At 35.3% G+C, this 20,000-nt stretch overlaps 1 protein-coding gene across 1 annotated transcript in view; it reads right to left on the bottom strand.

Moving 5' to 3' along the window:
• Window positions 1-20,000, bottom strand: part of LOC145296884 (uncharacterized) — a 175,686-nt gene that overhangs the window by 47,618 nt on the left and 108,068 nt on the right. The window contains exon 11 of the mRNA XM_080143030.1: window positions 9,318-9,462. Within this exon, the coding sequence (XP_079999156.1) occupies window positions 9,318-9,462 (145 nt within the window). The remainder of the gene's footprint in view (window positions 1-9,317; window positions 9,463-20,000) is intronic.

Raw genomic sequence — 20,000 nt, 5'->3', positions numbered from 1 at the left:
AAACTAGTGCATATATGGTTCATTTGCGTATCATTTCTAGTGATGCCCAAATATGGAGAGAAAAGGCACAGTCAGAGTGCATACATTCAAAAAATAAGTGTTTCCAAATCAATAAAAAAAAAAAAAGAAAAACATGCCGTGCAAAAAAAAAATTCTTTTCATGTTATGTAATGAATCAACTAATTTACAAAAAATTAATTATATCATTTGTGTATCTTCTACACAAGTACTTTGGAATTAAATAAAAAAGAAACATAAAAACAAAAATAATGTGTTTGTAAAATTGGTAAAAACGCTCCCTCCCCTACTTTGTTTCTGACGAGGCTAGATCACATAGAACTCAGTTTCTGTTGATGTTGGTTGTTTTTGTTTTATGGCATATCAACCCATTTCGGGTTATTTAATGCCGAATCCAAAGATTTTGAAGAAAAAGTTTTTAATAGAATATATTTGTTGTTTTCAAGTCGGTTTCTATTTAACCCATAGTTGGAACTCTAACAGGTACTACCACTCCGGGTCAAAGTGGACCTGGGAGAAATGGTAATTAAAGGGTGGCTCCACACTCCCCAAAATCCACAAGCTGGGGCCTCACCACTGGATATAGTTTAAGGTCATATTCAGGACCATTTTCTGTTGAAGTTATCTCTACCAGATTTTTAGTCTTCTGCTAGGTCATTTCCATTCTTTTTTTTCTTTCTTTTTTTTTTACATTTTCACCCCAAACAAAGCACAGTGCCACTTTGATGTATGGAACTACTATCAGAGACATAATTTGCAGGGATACTATATAGGGAGTTGAGCAGCAAGATGTCTGTTCACATTAAACTTGAACTTTTGCATGTCAATACAGTTGGCGACTCTTTTTTGAACCCTGTCCAGGAGTGAGAGACTAGTAGCAGATGCACTAGCCCAAATGTGACAACAATACTGTTATTTTAAATGTTTATTTGCTGTTTGTTGAGCGTGAAAGGTGACCTGTTCATCTAAGTTTCGTTGTTCATACTGTGGTTATGATGTTGTTTACTTCGGTTTGTTGTCTAACTGGGGTGTTTCTTTTTCTTTCACGTAGAATGATGCCGAGTATATGGTCACGTTTTGAGTCGTCAACCATTTTTGTTTTAGTTCAGTTTCAGAAGAAAAGAGAAGGCTTGTTCCAAATATAATGGCAGTCATCAATCCAGAGGAGCTCTGAATTGTAAAAGCTTGCAAATGAAGATAAAGAATAGAATCTCTTATATTTTTAAGTTGAACTGTTTGTTTGAAGTGAGATTAATGCTCTCAAAAATTTATGATAAAAGCGTCATAGAACTTTTCATAACATATCTAATATGATGTATAAGAATTTTATTAACTACTTTAAAGATAATCTTTATTTAAATGAGTTTTCTTCTTTGAATTAAAACTTTTTTTTTTTTTAACTTTTAGCTTAACTTGCTTTTATATTTCACCATTTCGTTTTTACATTAAAAACCGCCCTTGTGTCTAACTCTGCCCTCGTCGCGAGGCAAGTATATAGGAAGTAATATAGCGGCTGAAAAACGTTTTTCAACCACCATAAAAGCATTACAATATATTTAAACCCTGAAGAATTTCTGCCATGCATACTTGTTGTTCTAAGTTAACTAGCCACTACTTGTGTTTCAAACTTTAAAAAAAAAAAAAGAAAGAAAAAAAAAACGCTTTAAAATAGTAAAAACACTGAAGCTTTTTTCATTTTGGAAGGGGGGGGGGTTTCAAGCGCCCCTATTATCCCAAAGAACCAGCTATGTAAACACTTTGCAATATTTTTCAATAATTATTTAAAAAAAAAATTCTTTACAATCAATTTTTATTTAAAATTGAGAAATTATTTTCTAAAATATTTTGTTATATATGTTTACATTTTGTTTTTAAGTAAAATTAAGGAATTAATTTTAAAAATATGGTTTATATCTATCTGCATTCAAAAGGGTTACTTTTCGGTAGCTTCACTGGTTGTTAAACCTAAATTTTCCGAATGTCAGAATGAGGCTCGTCTGCGGACCTAAGTTTCACTGATTTTTGTCATTATGATTTTATCTGTGTTTTTTTTTTTTTTTTGATGGATATTTTTTTTTTTTTTTGATGGAGTTTATATAATTATTAACAGGAAAATTGATAAAAATCAAAATGGAATTCACACTATTTTTTAAATATTATTTTCAAGTTTAATTAAAGTTTTACGATACCCTTTTCTTATTGTTTTTGTATTCTTTTGTTATCTTTATTTATTTATTTTTTTGCTGGATTTAACAAACAAACAAAATAAAAGCAAATGAAAGCAAAAAAAAAAAAAAAAAAATTTGGTTCTTATGCATTTATGTTACCGTTATTTTTTTTATTAATGGTTTAAGTGCATCGCCCAATGTTTGAAGAGTTTCTAATTATTTTTTAAAGGAAAATTGGTGAAAGTCAAAATTAGCACTTGTGGCGATAAACAAAAATAAACAAAAAGCTTTAGCGTGTACGTACCTCTCATGGAATGTCGGAGATTGAAACACAGTGAAATGTTATTTGGTGCTAGTGCACTTATTGATCTGCGCTATAGTATTTTCAAGTTTAATTAAAGTTTTACGATACCTGTTTTTATTAAATTGTTAGGTGGAAGTATAGAATAGGTACACAACAGCCTCCCGTCCCCATGTTAAGAATGGCTTTCTAAATAATGTCATTATTTCAGCACGGCTCAATAAGTGCATGAGTACCTTTTATTTTCTTGAATAAAATAAAAACTACTCAACGAGAACACTACTCTTTTTTGTTTTGAACAATTGAAATTTTTATTCAAAAATAAAAAAATAAAAATTTCAATTGTTCAAAACATGTTTTTTCCCAAAAGTTTATTGGGATTTTTTTTAATTACCATATTTTTCATGAACATGCGCTAAAAACGTTTCAAAATTATCTAATATTTTTTCACTTTTCATGTTATAAGCCTTTCTATACATGGCCTCCTCATCGACATGAGACCATTTAATTTCTCCTACTGATCCCAATATGTATTTTAATCTTTTAATATGAGACCAGTAGGCTTCAATATTGTTGGTGCAAACACCAGTAAGAGGATCCACAAAATTTTGTGAATGGTTTATAGTCCCGTGAACATAATTAAACTTGAAAACAATGTACAATTGTACAACATTGGAGCCGATGCGTATTTCGCTACAGGGGTAGCATTCGTGTACATCAACCCTTTTCCTTTATATTTTTAATATATAAAATAACTCCTTAAATTGATTGTTATTAATTTTGTGGTGCATGTTTAATTTATGCTTAAAATATTTGTTTTCACTTTTATCTTCAATGAAAGAAATTTTACGAAAAAAAATCACATTGTTTTCGAAATTCCTTTAATTATATTTCCACTTTTTCGCTGTACCAAATTTTTTCGCTACACAAAAACTTTCGATTATATAATGGTATATTTCAAAACAACAATTCCACGGGAATTGGAATCAGAATCGTACTTGGTATCGGAATCATTAATCAACATTTTCCTGGAATCGGAATCGGAAAAAAATTAGGAATCGTCCCAACACTACCAGAAATATAGATTACCTTTGTGTGAAATTTGCAAAAGATAGGCTCAGCTGTTTTGGAACCTCTGAAACACACACACACACACACACACACACACACACACACACACACACACACACACACACACATACACAAAGTGACTTTTATATAATAGTAGAAATTCCAATTTCTGATTGGTTGGTAGCAGAGCGTCCTTCCATTTGATTGGCCACTTCTTATCACTCCTGTCTATAAGTAGAAGCTTCCAATTTTTGGGGGATTAGAGTCTCTATATTCTATTTTTCTATTGCTACCCATATGTCAGAACTTTCCATTTAATGTTGTCTTTTTACTCTTTAGAGAGACTAACGGATGAGCGCCCGGTTTTGCCCAGCCATATAATATGCTTAAATATAATATTTTAATTTGTCCAAATTTCATATATATCATTATAGAATCATAATATCAAAAGTAAAAAAAAAAAAAAAGTATTTGGGTGCCATCAGTTAAAATCGAAACTGAAACCAAAACTGTAGCATTCAAAGCTGGTGACGTTACCACTGTACCAATGTGGCACACATATGAACTGATTAAAAATAAATTAAGAGGAATGTATAAAATGTTTAAAGATTATTTCAATTTTGACCCATTTTTGACGCCTTAAAAAATATTTTAACTGGATTTTTTTTGGATCATTCTTTTATAGGTCTTTAGTCAATCATTTGAGGCTTCTAGCGCCGCTCTGTGACTTTTAGTTTCGGAAGAGATAAGTTTGAAAATATAGAAACAGACGGACAGAGAGACATATACCCTTTTAATATATACCCTAATATATATTAGATATTATCAGAACAGAGGGTTTTGTTGGTTTGGTCGCATTGAAAGAATAGATAAAAATGTTCTGGTTACTAGATGTAGAACAGTTGAGGTAGCAGGTCAGTTGGGAAGAGAATGGCAAATGGAAACATGAAAAGAAACAAGAAGAATGGATTTCAGGGAAAGAGGCCCGAATAAATACCTGGCCAGAGATAAGTCAGATTAAAAGTCAACATACGATAGCATGTAAAACAGGTGTTAAGCCAACAATGACAAAAGAATGGATGAGAGTGCTTGGGATAGTAGATGTAGAAAAGTTGAGATAGCAGGGTCAGTTGGCAGGGAAAACGTGGAAAGAAGTAATAAAAATGAAAGAAAGATATACTATTTAATTGGAATTCATTAAGATGAGTATTATTTATTAATTTTATTTATTGCGGACTATTATCCTCATCTTTTCTTAGTTGTTTCATGACGTTTCGACCAACTATTCCTCTGGCCTTCGTCAGGTGGTAACCGCGACGGATAGGAACTCTGAATCTTCTGACTGCATTCACTGCAATTACTGCCTTCCATAGTTGTCGTCTCACCACGTTTTTGGTCAAGTAAGCCTCTGGCCGGCTTTGGGTAGGATTGAAACCACTATCTTCAGACAATCATCACTTGGAACCATAGAGATTCAACGTCTCTATCAACTGCGCCACGGGCCCAAACGGCGATGAAGGTTGAATTTTTTGGTCTTATAAATTCATGTTTATTATCTGATCTTCCATGGTCGGGTCCGTACTGAATGGTATATAACTAAGAAAAGATGAGAATAATAGTCCGCAATTAATAAAAATTAATGAAAGGAAGATGATGTTTACTTTGGCAAAAACCATTCATCAGAGCATAAGTTACCGTTCGACTTCAGACATGATATCACCATAACTGTTGGAATTTTTTGTACCATTTTGTAATCATATTTATATTTTTGTATTCTGTTTTTATTCTAGTTCATACATTATATTTGTTGTATTTTTTACTTTTATTGAATTTGATTTCATACGAAACTGCCATGGATTTTGAATAAAAAGGCAATGCTAACTCTTTTGGAATGATATCACAGAATCTAGCGCGAAAATCTTTCTTTTCAAATCCTGCCACCAAGGGGAGTGGATGCGTGCTTCATTGCTTCCCGTGAACAAAGATTCCAGAGTCTTTCCTCCTGGAAGAACAACCCGGCAAAAAGAAAACCCCGGGTCGTGACAGGGCAAATACTTCCTTACAAATTTTATATATGCGGTACTCGCGGTTTTTTGAGGGAAAGAAATTTAGAGTAATTTCAAAACCTTTAAACTGGCAGTTAAAAAAAAAAGGCAAATGGCTGTACAGTCTATCTTCAAACTTATGAGTACGTTCTGTAGAATTTATTGAAGTTATTGTGTGCATATTTTTTTAAGTACTTTTCTTAATTTTCATTTTAATGGTAGTCATTTGTTGTAGTTACGTTTACAACTTATGAAGCAGTTTTTTTTTTTTTGTGTTATTTTTTGTTATTTGGCGTTTTTTGTTTTTGAGTGCCTGCAAAGGGAATAATTTGCAACCTGTTTGTAAATAAAATTTTTTTCTTCATTTTAAACAAGACCTTTATTCATTTACACTCTCCCCTTTATTTTATTAGTTTATTTTTTTGCCGATTCTCGTTTCGCGTCGAATTTATCTGAAAACAAATAAATTTCTGACATGAATAAATACTTTTACTTATTTATGTTTCTGACACTGCTTCTCTAGGTAGATATAGTTGTCAGTTTCATCAACATCTTCACCATTCACTACATACTGAAGCTTTTGTGCTATATTTGTTTAACATGACCTTGTTTTTTTAGTGTTGTTATATAACCACACGAGCATATGGAAGCAAGGAGAACAAACGAAGTAATTCAGTTCAAACCTTTATTGAGGGTCAAGGTGAATTGGTATACACGGTCAGCTAGGCGTTACGAGGACCGGAATACGGATCCAGGTGTTATGGTAGGTAAGAGTCCTGGCCTGATCGGGATCTGACAGGTACAGGGGCCTAGATGCTGGTACGGTCTGATGATGACGACCCGGACTGGAATAGGCGGTGTATCGCCACCGCTGTTGCCACTAAGGAGTCGCTGGGATGAGTTGGGGTTCGCTGGTGGTATTCTTCAAGGGAACGAGCAGTGATAGGTGACTAGGCACTTTTGAATCAACTGCTGTCGCCGAGAGGGGAGTTGCTGAAGAGAGGTGGAGTCCTCTGGTGGTAGGCCTCAGGGAACAAACAGTGATAGGTGACTAAGCACTTTTGAATCAACTGCTTTCGCCGAGAGGGGAGCTGCCGCTGCTGCTGCTGGAAGGAGTTGAGGGGAACGGCTGTGGCTGCTGCTGCTGCTGCTGGAAAGAGCTGAGGGGGGCGGCTGTGGCTGCTGCTGCTGCTGCTGCTGCTGCTGATACCGTCAGCGAGGCGATCTGCTCTGGTTGGCAATCTGCCGGTAACTCACTGTTTTCTCTGACGGTCGGCTTATTTATACAGCGAGTGCGGACGTAGTAGGGGGTATATCGGCTCCGGAGTCAAAATGGCCGTCGTATTTTTTATTTGTGTTAGTTTTCCGTAATTAACCACACATCAGGGATTCGCTTATTTGGAGGTATATTCAGTTGTATATATCCAATCAAAACTGTAAACATTGCGAATCAGCTTATGTAGGAATCACGTCGCGACCGTACTCCGTGACCTAACTATTTATGTTTGAAGTGCATGTGAGAGGGGTTGTCAGGTGTATTATTAATATTTCCACTTCTAATTTAGTTGATGTCGTTAATGTGTTTCCCGCCCGGATGATTTGCGGGTTATGCTGTTTGATGTGGGTGTGGGAGTGGATGTGTTTTGACACCTCGATGTGTGTTTAATACGGCTCTGAAACTTTTGCCGACAAACAACATTTGTCTCCGCACCGCCATTGTTGTTCCATAGTTCCTCCTTGTCCCGTGCTTCGTTTATGTAACTGTGTGGGGATCTTGCGATATAACAGTGTGAATTTCAAGACTAACTATATGGCTAGCATTGCGAATGTTGTTAACAATACCTTCTAATTCCTGATATATGATATTGTAGATGAGCCACGTAGTCTCTGTTTATATTTGTATTGTCTTCCCAATCAATTTTATTGATCTCCAAATTTAACAGGCAGGCAAGATATAAAGAGGTTTGGTGGACTGTTGTTGCCTTGACTGTCACTTATTTCTATATTTATTATTTTGCTATTCTGTTGGGTCTTTAAAGTTATTGTGGCTCTAGCATCCTGATACAAGCTTATGCAAATGCTATCAACTCCTTGACTTTTCAAATCTGTGAATTTGATTGAATTAAATGTCGAAAAAAAATCTTTCAGATACATCTTCTCTTTTTTTCCCTCTTCTTCCTTTCTCTTGAGTTTGCTTCTCTGCTGCTGATGTTGTTGGTCATGTGACGCATTTCTACCTGTTGATTGATCTGCACATTCTTGCATTTTGTGATAAAATTCAAGCTGAAGTTGGCAGTTAGGACTTGACACTTAAAATGTGTTGACTTTGCCTAAACAGGAGGTTAAAATGTCGAAGTGAACTCGTCTAAGTTACCATGTTGAAGTGATTGCGTCTAAGTTACCTGATAAATTCTTGCTGAGAGAAATCTACTCCAAATAAATCCAAGAAATCTGTCAAGAACTTACCAGTTAAATATGTCGAAAAAATACCAACATGCAGGAGAGAAGACACATGTGAGAAATATTCTCATAAGGAAAAATTGAATTGGAAGTGTCTACGACTATAACTAGATATTTTCTTCTAAGGCCTGAAGAAAATGGATACATCTCAAAATGCAGTTTTTCTAAGTTCAAAAGAAAAGAATATTTCTATTCTGACCGGACTCAAAGATCATTTGTTGACTGATCTGCACAGCTTTATTGAAGCTTTTTTTACTGGACTTCTTGCCTCTTCAGAAAACGTTATTATACGAAGAACTATGTGTATTTTTTACAGGCTATTCCTTCAGGAAAATGAGGAAATAAATTCCTTGCTATAAAAGAACACTCTCAGAACATTATTTCAGATAATAAGTTATCTTTGTCTGCAGATATTTCAACAAATCTACAAGAAAGGGCTTTTATTTTAAAATAGACATTACAAAATGTAAGCTTAAATTGCAAACGAAGGGAGCAAACTCTTTTCGACTTTGCTAAAGTATTTCGACCTTTCTAAAAAAAAAAAACCCTACTTCGGTTGAAATCTCATATCACAGCAGTATTTCATAATTGTTCAGAAATCTCATATCACAGCAGTATTTCATAATTGTCACCACACAAAGGACTTTCTTTGTAGCTGAGAACAAAATCTTAGCAGCAGACAGCTTGTGAACTTTTTTGGCTGTAAGTTTCTTTTTTTTTCTTTTCTTAATAAAATTGTTTGTGTTTCTATCCTCGTAGTCTTTTCTCTTCTCATTTTTTGTTGCTTTTCTTTGTCTTTGCAGTGATAACGTTTTTATATGAAGTGACCTTGAAACCTAATCAGAAGACCAAGAAAGTATATTTTACTTTCACGTACAGCCCAAAAGCGACACCATTTTTTTTTTTATTATATATATATATATATATTTTTTTTAGATTGTGTCTTCAGTGATCAGGAGATCCTATTTATTAAAAAGGACGATAGAAGATGATAAATTAAATTAGCGTTTCTATATACTAATAATTTAATGTTCGTAATATGTTATCATTTTCTATCCTCCTTTTTAACAACAAGTATCTCCTGATTGAATAATTCATAATCTGGAAACCGTGACACACACACACAAGTACATTAAAAGTACTATAGTATTAATACAAAAATAATTGTTTTTACCACACCCACGCACATGTTAATATACATAAACAAAAAACAAAACAAAACAAAAAAGACAAAACAGTTTTCTTTTTATTTACCTATTCCTTGAGTCAGAACACATTCAGCTAAAGTTAATGAACTGCTCTTTTCCAAGTTGCTTATGGACGCAGCAAAAAGGGTTCTAGAATCGGCTTTCAGAATCGTAAAGTTTTGATTCTTTATTCTTGTCCATTCTACATTTGACTGCAAAAGATAAATTAGAAATGATACAAATATTCAAACATAACTTCCGATGTGATATATGGGATAATCTTTGTTTTTTTTTTAAAATTTAAACTAAACATCTTATTTTTCAAAACGTATACTTGTCTATACAATTTTTGTATAATATCGATTAAAAACTTAGCATTTTAGATTAAGATTTATTTATGAAGGGTGGTGATTCTTGGTTTCCTCAAATTTACTCACAGTATATATATATCAGGAGTTATATTTGGTAAAAAAAAAAAAAAAAAAAAAAAGAGGGGGAAAAAGTGCTCAATACTTTAGTAGAGCTGAATATGTTTTTATTATTTCAACCTCGGGTTTTTTTGCTTAAATCATTACAAATTGTTTCAATCATCAAGGCAATAATCTTATCTTGGCGATCTCTTCAGACAATTCAAATCAAAATAAAGGATTCTTTAAAATTACAAACGAGCATCAAAAACCAAGATTTGAAGCGCTGGATAGAGAGAGGAGAAGGAGGAGTGAAAGGGAAGAAAAGGAAAAGAGAGGAAGAGGGGAGGAATATATATATATATATATATATATATATATATACACAGTGATGATCATATTTATTGGCACGGTAAAAGAAAAGTTAAATTTTGTCTAATAAATTCTAAAAAAGGGATTAAATTAAAGAAAATAACAAAGTATATTATGTATTTTTAACTGGCCTTTCCGATGCAGCAATCGGATTTTAGAAAAAATAAATAACAAAGGAACAACAAACATAATTGCAAAAAACCCTTGTTCAAAATTATTGGCACGGCTTTGTTTTTCTTTTAGTATCAGTATAATATCAATCAATTTCCGGTTTACGTGCTTTCTGAACTTTTTTATAGCCATATTATGCTTGTTTAACGCTAATTCAGTGAATAATTTTTTTCAGATAATTTTTAGATAGCGATTTATTTAAACTATTATAAGTGACTAAATTATAATTTTCAATCGCCATGGTTAAAACTAAGGAACACAGCGAAGACGTCAGGAAGCTTGTTGTAGCATGCCATACCAATGGGGAGGGCTATGATAAGATTTCAAAGAAGCTAAACCTTCCCAAATCCACTGTTAGAGCCATAATAAACAAGTTCAAATCGCAAGGCCACGTTATGAGTTTAGAGGGTAGAGGGAGAAAAAGGATTCTTTCCCCAAGAGATGAACGGAAAATTGTTCGACAAGTAAAACAAAACCCAAGGATCTCTGTTGGGGAGATTGTTGATGAACAGAGCACCTCTGGAGTGAATGTATCTCGACATACAGTTGGTAGAGTTTTGAAGAGAGCTGGTTTAAAAGCATGTCGTCCGAGAAAGACTCCCTTATTGAAGCCTATGCACCTGAAAGCAAGGCTAGCCTTTGCAAAACGTCATATTGATAAAGATGTTGCATTCTGGAAACGTGTTCTATGGACTGACGAAACGAAAATAGAGTTATTTGGCCATAATAAAGTGTCTTATATTTACAGAAAATCTGGCGAAGCTTTCCTGCCTAAGAACACCATACCCACAGTGAAGCACGGTGGAGGCAGTTTGATGTTTTGGGGATCCTTTGCTGCCTCTGGACCAGGGCGACTTGTTAAGGTCACAGGTAGCATGAAAAAGGAAGATTATGTTAAAATATTGGATGAAAACCTGAAAGACTCTGCTAAAGAGCTCTCACTTGGTCGTCGTTGGTGGTTCATGCAAGATAATGACCCAAAGCATTCGGCTAAACTGACTAAGAAATGGCTTGAGGACAATCATATTAATGTTTTGGAGTGGCCATCACAAAGCCCAGACCTTAATCCAATTGAAAATTTATGGAGAACATTAAAATTGAGAGTAATGCAAAGGAAGCCTAAGAATCTTATTCAATTGGAGGATTATTGTCAGGAAGAGTGGGCTAAAATTACTACTGAAGAATGCAACAACTTGGTTGTAAACTATGAAAAGCGACTGAGGAAGGTAATCAAGGCCAAAGGCTATACAATTGATTATTAAATAAATCGTGCCAATAATTTTGAACAAGGGTTTTTTGCAATTATGTTTGTTGTTCCTTTGTTATTTATTTTTTCTAAAATCCGATTGCTGCATCGGAAAGGCCAGTTAAAAATACATAATATACTTTGTTATTTTCTTTAATTTAATCCCTTTTTTAGAATTTATTAGACAAAATTTAACTTTTATTTTACCGTGCCAATAAATATGATCATCACTGTATATATATATATATATATATATATATATATATATACTCGGGTTTTTTTATATTCAAAAGTAATGGACTAATGAATTCAACGAGGTTGTTAGATAGTGCTCAATAAAAAGAGCTGATAATACTTGTTTATTGTTATATAAACATGCTCACATCCCGCTGCTACAAATAGCCACTTGTTTCAATCAAACAACAGATATCATCAGGCAGCGACTTGACTATTCAAAAGTTCAATGAATAATAAGACTATTCAAAAGTTCAATGAATAATAAGATTATTCATTGAACTTTTGAATAGTCAAGTCGCTGCCTGATGATATCTGTTGTTTGATTGAAACAAGTGGCTATTTGTAGCAGCGGGATGTGAGCATGTTTATATAACAATAAACAAATATATATATATATATATATATATATATAACAAACAAATGACATGTCTATATTCTAAATTTCATGGTGTTGACCATCTTACAATTTATTTATTTAATTACATTGTCATTTGTTTGTTATATGCTCTGTAATTACATTGAGCTTCATAAATTAAGGATTAGTATATAAAAAAAGTGAAATATAATTGAGGCAGTGATGGTTAGTGAACTGCTCTTTTCCAAGTTGCTTATGGACGCAGCAAAAAGGGTTCTAGAATCGGCTTTCAGAATCGTAAAGTTTTGATTCTTTATTCTTGTCCATTCTACATTTGACTGCAAAAGATAAATTAGAAATGATACAAATATTCAAACATAACTTCCGATGTGATATATGGGATAATCTTTGTTTTTTTTTTAAATTTAAACTAAACATCTTATTTTTCAAAACGTATACTTGTCTATACAATTTTTGTATAATATCGATTAAAAACTTAGCATTTTAGATTAAGATTTATTTATGAAGGGTGGTGATTCTTGGTTTCCTCAAATTTCCTCACAGTATATATATATATATATATATATATATATATATATATATAGTCTTGGAAGTTTTTAACCTTTAAAACTGTACAAAAAATATTTTTTGTCATTCGTTAGAAAACCATCTAGTCAGTAAGTCATTTAATCACCTGCAATCACTGCATCAACTCGCTCTCGAATTTACTATAATACCAATAATTTATTTTTCAAGGGATCATTAGTTGTTTACCATGAAACACTGTTTCGGGGATTTAAAAACAAAACAGTATATTACATCATGGCTCCCCAGCAGTGTTAATCAAACACCACCACCCATAATCTTAATATATATATATATATTAGGAGGTATATTTGGTAAAAAAAAAAAAAAACAGGGGGAAAAAGTGCTCAATACTTTAGTAGAGCTGTTCATTGTAGGACTTCAATAGTGATAGTGTGGCTCTCTCAGGGATTTTCAAAATCTGCCTCAGTTTAGTTTGCTGGAAACGTTCCAGATTTTTTATATTGCTTCTATACATGTTTCACAATTGTACAGGAGCATGGAGAGGACTAATGCCCGGAACACCGTTATTTTGATGGCCATCGTTTGTGTATGGTTGTTGAATATGTGGCAGTTGAGTTAACCAAAGGTAGAATGGGTTGCTCGATCCTGTTCTTCACGTATGTGGCAGCAGATGTCAGGATGCTCCCTAGATAGGACTTGTGATGTTAGGCTGTATTAGCCGTTAACTTTAGTAAAAATCGCCTGTTCCCTCATTCATTAGATTTTTTTAAATTATAGATTACCAAAGATATTCTGATACAAGACCTACTTAAGAACACTGCCAAGCGCATAAAGTACATTTGTGTGAAATTTCAAAAAAAAATCAGTCGAGCTGTTTTGGAGTCCATAGGAAACGAACACACAAACACACAGACAAAGTTCCTTTTATATAATAGTAGAGTTTTTTTTATATATAATGGCTTGAATTAAAGCTTAAAATACAAAAGTTAGTATCATTTCGAACGCACCCCCGTCTTATCAAAAAACCTACTTTTGATTTTATATGCTAGGCCCTTCTGCTTGTGTGGTGATAAAACTTTTCAAATGCGCTTGTGATGTTAAGCTGTAAAAGAGGGTGAAATTTGGTCAAAATTTGACTGTTCATTTTTTAATTGAATTTTTTCAATTATCATTTTTCGATGTTTATAGAGGGGGTGGCATTCTGGTACAAAATCTATCTACAAACATTCCTAGATACATAATGTACATTTGTGTGAAATGTTTAAAAAAATCGACTCAAACGTTTTGGAGTCTATAAGGAACGAACTCACACACACAGAGACATACAGACACACACACATAAAGTGCTTTTTATATATAATTTGGTAGATTGCAAAATTTATGACATAATTAACATTCTAACTATTACAATGAAGCTCTGAAAACCAAATGTTTATCTATAAGTATATGCGCATTTCGAAAATCGTCCTATCACCATATCTCTATCTCTCTATATCTATCTATCTATCTACTATTATATAAAAGGAACTTTGTCTGTGTCTGTGAGTTCCCTATGGATTCAAAAATGGCTGGGCCGATTTTTATGAAATCTCACATAAAAGTTTTATGTGCTTGGCAGTGTTCTTAGATAGGTTTTGTATTGGAATGTCTTCCACAAGTATCGATAATCGAAATAATCCGATGAAAGAAAGAACAGGCAATTTTAACCAAAGTTAACACCTTACACAACCTAACTTCACAAGTGCATTTGAGAAGTTTTATTACCACACAAGCCGAAAGGCTCGACATATAAAATCAACAGTAGGTTCTTTGATATGACAGGGGTTCGAAATGAATGTTTCTGTTTAGAGCACAATTGGAGTAGGACACTTGACTTTTTATATTTTAAACTTTAATGCAAGCCATTATACATAAAAATAATTGTATAAAATCAACAGTAGGTTCTCTAGAGTGCAATGTACACTGTATTGTGAACTAAGTCACTGTAAGAGGCATTCTCCTGGTGCACAACGATGGGTCCCCAACTAGAGTAGGCAACCAATCGATTTGATTGAAAAATGAGAGATTTCACTGAGTCTGATGACAATAAAAATATGGGCGTGTAAAACATTTGTTGATCGTCATTCAATCCACGGCAACGTCGGGTCACTACGTTAGTTTTATATAAATAGAAATTTGATATAATGGACTGATCCAACACCCCTCAAATGAATGGACTGTTACGTCTATAAAAAGACAAGCAAACTCTCCTCACGTGGGAGACAGAATTTAGTACTAAGCTGTCAATGGACGCTTAGAAATGTGTGTACCTTTTTACCTAAATAAACCCTTTCTGTACAACCCCAGTAATGACTTGTTATTCATAATAATCTACGATATAACAAAATTTTTCTGTCGACATATCCATCAGTTACATAATAAATAAATTTGCAGAATTTGTCTCATTTCAAAATATCAGAGATTTTATTTACTTTTAGAAATGAAGAATATTGCATTTTTAAATTTGTGTTTACCCCTTAGAAAGTATGTCACCACTTGAACATAAGGGGCTACTATTTGGGACCATGTCTAGGAAAGATTTACAAGATATTTTTTTACGTTACATTTAAGCTTCAGCATATCAGTACAGCCAGGGAAGCAGGCAGCAGGAAGGGAATTCCAAAGTCTAGCTGTTCGAGGGAAGAAACTATTAGAATAGAAAGCTTTCTGGCATCTAGGGACATCAACAGTGAAGGGGTGAGATCTTATTGCTAAGCGGGTTTGTTGGGGATATTTACGTCGGGGGGAGGGGTACAAGTGAAAAGAGTTCATCAGAACACATTCCATTAAAATATTTGTAAAACAGGCACAGTGATGCAACATTATGGTGATGGGACAGGGGCTGGAGCTTAGTTGATAAAGTGGGGCTGATTAGATTGACAACTCTTTTTTGGACTTATCTGAGAGGGAGAGACGAGTGGTAGATGCACCAGTCCAGATGTGACAACAATACTCCATGCATGGGCGACTGGTGGCCTTGTAAAGGTACAGGATATTCTCAGGCGTGGGTAGTCTTCTAGCTCGATAGAGGGAACCCACCTTCTTTGCAGCAGCCTTCGCAATGTCCTTTATGCATTTGTTCCAGTTCATATTGCCCGCAAATGTTAGGCCGAGGAGTTTGAAGGTAGCATTCTCATGTAGGGTGCTATTTGTCATAGATATAGCGGGTTGGAGAGGCGTCTTGTAATTGTTAAAGGAGAGCAGCTTAGTTTTACTAGCATTAAATGTTACCATCCATTTACTGCCCCATTCCACTATAGTCTGGAGGTCATTTTCTTATGATTCTGCCATTGTCTGGGATTTATGTACACCTGTTCTTCCCTCATGCATATTATAGAGCGTTGTATCATCAGCAAATATACCCAGCTCGAACACAATATTATGAGGGAGGCTGTTTATGAATATCAGGAAAAATAATGGTTCAAGGATCAACCCCTGGGGCATTCCTGCATTAATGTTATGCTGTTTGGATGTACGTCCATCAATGACAACCTGTATGCTTCTATTGTCTAAGAAGGATCTAATTATATTTAATTATAAATAAATTCACAACAAATGAAAGAGATGCCATGACCGAAAATCAAAACCTTGAAATTTTCAGTCTGAAGTTCTACTAACCGACTTATTTGGACTTTCCGATGCTCTAACGAACTGCAAGCACTTGTGCCCCCACGTCGTGAACACCCTCGACAGACCCGACAGGCTGCAAAATCCCACCCCCACACTGTAGAGATCCCTAGATGTAAAAGAGCTTTCTACTCCAGTAGTTTCTTCCCCAGAACCGCTAGACTTTGGAATTCCATTCAAGGTCCCTGCTTCCCCAACTGTCCTGACGTGCAGAAGTTCAAGTGCAACGTGAACCGACATCTTGCTGCCCAAATCCCTACATAGTGCCCAGTAGTTGTTGCCCCTGATAGTAGCCCCCTACACCAAAGTGGCAATGTGCCTTGTTTGGAGGTGAAAATGTAATAAAAAAAAAAAAAAATAGAGTTTAAAACATTATCTTATATATTATAGCTTTGGTGTGATATTATAAATTTTTGATTTACGTCAGGTTTCAAAACATGAATTCAAACATAAGTGATAATAATAAATAAATAAACGACTAAACATTATCAATTAATAATATGTAAGCTAATGTTTTAAGCTTTATTTAAAAGAAAGCCCAGATAGGTTAGTTGGTAGAACTTCAGACTGAAGATTTCAAAGTTTTTAAAAAATTATTTTAACAATTTATTTTACTTTTAAAGTAAAATAAGTGAGTTAAATAAGCCAATTAACAAAATTACTTGGAATAGTATTCAAATATATAAGAAAATAGCACAAAGTTCTTTTGAAAAGCTCAATAGTGCGATATTAGGGCTATGAATATTGTGTATAGTTTTACCTGAAATAGACAGGTATTTTATTATTATTTTTATTATTTAACTATGTTTATATGAATCTCAGCAGTCTATGGATAGTCCTTTCACATCAACAATCCAATATTCACACTTATCAAGGCCCAGAAGCCACTCAGGGATAAGGGTTATTGCAAGTACATTACGTTAGTGTGGAGATTTGATGAAGTGTTTACTTAAGGGGGCGGTTCATTAGGAACTTGTTAACGTTGGACTTGAAGACATCCAAGTTGTAGTCCAGTGGGAAGCAGGCAGATGGAACAGAGTTCCACAGGCGTGCAGTTCTAAGAAAGAAGCTTTGTTCATGGAATCCACGTTTTGATTTAGGCACAGATAAAGAGGCACAGATAAAAAGTGGGGGAAATTTTTCACAGTGGATTCAGCTAGACGGGTGTTTTTTGTGAAAGATTGGCACGGGGGGACCAGAGATAGGAGTTAAGACGAGCACCTGCCATGGAAATAACGATAAAACAAGGATAGACTCGCAACGTCTCTTCTGTGGGAGAGAGGTTGCAGGGTAGAGAAAAGGGCATCCCCCACTAAGCCACAAAGTCTATTTTGTACTCTGTCAAGGCAGGATAGGCTGTTTTTAGTAGCTCCTGCCCAGATATGGCAACAGTATTCCATCCTTGGACGTACTTGGCTTTTATATAGATAGAGAATTGCATCAGTAGTGAGATATCTTCTGGAGCGGTAGAAGGATCCCACCATCTTTCTAGTGACCTTGGCAACAGACTTGATGTACGTGTTCCATTTCAGATCAGGAGTAAAGGTCAAACCCAGAAGCTTGTCAAAACACGGGGCCTCACCCAGACGAGAGCCATCCATCACAATTGATGCCAGATGGGGATCAGATCGTTGATGATGTAAGGATAGGAGTTTGGTTTCGGATGCATTAAAGGTAACCAGCCACGTCTTCCCCCACTGAACCACGCGCTCGAGATCAGAGGAGAGAGAATCAGAGAGAACTTTGTCATTTACAGCCTTTGATGTGTTGCCGTAGATGGTTGTGTCATCAGCATAGATATCAACGAATGATTTAAGTATGTGTTTAGGGAGGTCATTGATGTAGATCAGGAAGAGAGTTGGGCCCAGGATTGACCCTTGAGGGACTCCAGCATTAATACTGCAGGCCTCCAATTTTTGTCCATCGACCACTACTCTTATGAGCCTATCGAGAGAAATGATTTAACGATTGAGAAAACATTTCCAGTTATACCGTAGCTGGAAATCTTGTGAAGTAGACCCTTATGCCATACCTTGTCGAAGGCCTTTGATATGTCAAGAGCAATTGCCCTAGAAAGGAAGCCTTTGTTAAGAGATTCACTAATCCTGTGAGATATGACCGTTAGCACATTTGCAAACGGAAACCATATTGTGTGTTACTAAGAAGGTTGTTTCTGCTGAGGTGGTTGACTTTCTCTATTTAATATCGATTCCAGCAACTTACTCATAACACACAGGAGACTTATTGGTCTGTACTGAGAGGGAGATTACTTATCACCTGAATTCTTAAATACAGGGCAAACTGATGAGGTCTTCCAGGGAGTCGGAAAGCAGTTCTCCTTAACGCAGCACTTAAATAGTTTTGTAAGTATGGGAGCGAGTTCTGGTTGAAGCTTTTTTAACACTATAATTAGGATGCTATCAAGGCCAGTTGCTTTACTGGAATCAAGGTTCTTGATTAGCTTGGCGATCTCATGCACAGATATTTGTATGTTACCTAGCTTGTTCTGTGTTATAGGAGGAAATATGGGGAGTTGATGGCCTTCGTCGCATAGGGTAGAATTAGCTGCAAAGTTCTTTGCAAATAGTTTGGCCTTGTCTGATGCTGACGAGATGACCTCTAGTCCATTGATAATGGTTGGGATAGAACGCACACTTCTGTTCAGGATCCTATTTGTTATTTGCCAAAACTGGTGGGAACCAAGCCGCTGATCAGCTACCTTGGATTTAATAGACTGAGCATATAGCTCTCTTGCATTTTTTATTACTCTTTTACAGTGGTTGCTGGCAGTCCTGAAAGCAGGTTTAGTCTCAGTGCATCTATTACGTTGGTAGCTATGGAAAAAGTGATTTCTGTGCGCGATAGCAGCAGCACATTCTGGGGAGAACCATGGCTGGCTGTTAGGTTTTTGTTGGAATTTTTTAGATGGTATGAATTGGTCTATGTCTACAATTAACCATTCGGTCAGATCTGATACTATAGAGGACACTTCCTTTTTAAACATGGAGTGCAGAGGTAAATCAGATATGAATGTACGGAAGCTATCCCAGTCAGCCATAGAGTATCGGTATACAGTACGGTGGAGGGGTACGTCTGGGGACTTATTACATTTCGTTTTTATCTTAACTGATACAACGGAGTGGTCAGAGGATCCTAGAGGAGAATGAACGGAACATGAACATAGCTCAGGGGAAGTTGAGAGAAAAAGGTCTAGGAGGCTTGCATATTGACCGGGTGTATCGGGCACATGGGTGGGTTCGCGAACAATCTGAGTGAGGTCATAAGCAATGGCAAAATCATGACAAAACCTCCCCTCATCGTCTGTCTTATTTGAATGGGTCAGCCATTCCACGTTATGGACGTTGAAGTCACCACAGATGTGAATGTTAGCTGAGGGATGTGCAGACAGTATGTTGTCAATTTTCTCAGATATGCTCTTAAAGATAGTAACTCTACTGTTGTGGGGCCGATAGAGGGCAAATATAAATGCAGTGGTGTTAGGAAGTGCAACCCTGAAGCACATGTAGGGTAAATTAGGATCTTCTCTAGAGATATCCCTGCCACACAGGAAGCCATCCTTAATGTAGGCACATATTCATGCCCATGGCGATCTTGGGGGTCAGATTTAGCTGTTAAGTTAGAGTATCTGTTAATTATGAACTCATCTAGAGAAGTGGTCGGCCCTATTCCAGTTTCACTTAGAAATAATATGTTCGGTTTCGTCTCCTGTAATTGGGTTTCAACCTC

This window comes from Euprymna scolopes, chromosome 17, assembly GCF_053919585.1.
Source record: "Euprymna scolopes isolate OS-2025 chromosome 17, ASM5391958v1, whole genome shotgun sequence".
Classification (NCBI taxonomy): Eukaryota; Metazoa; Mollusca; class Cephalopoda; order Sepiida; family Sepiolidae; genus Euprymna; species Euprymna scolopes.
The sequence above is the reverse complement of the archived record's forward strand: the minus strand, read 5'-3'. Positions and strand labels throughout refer to the sequence as shown.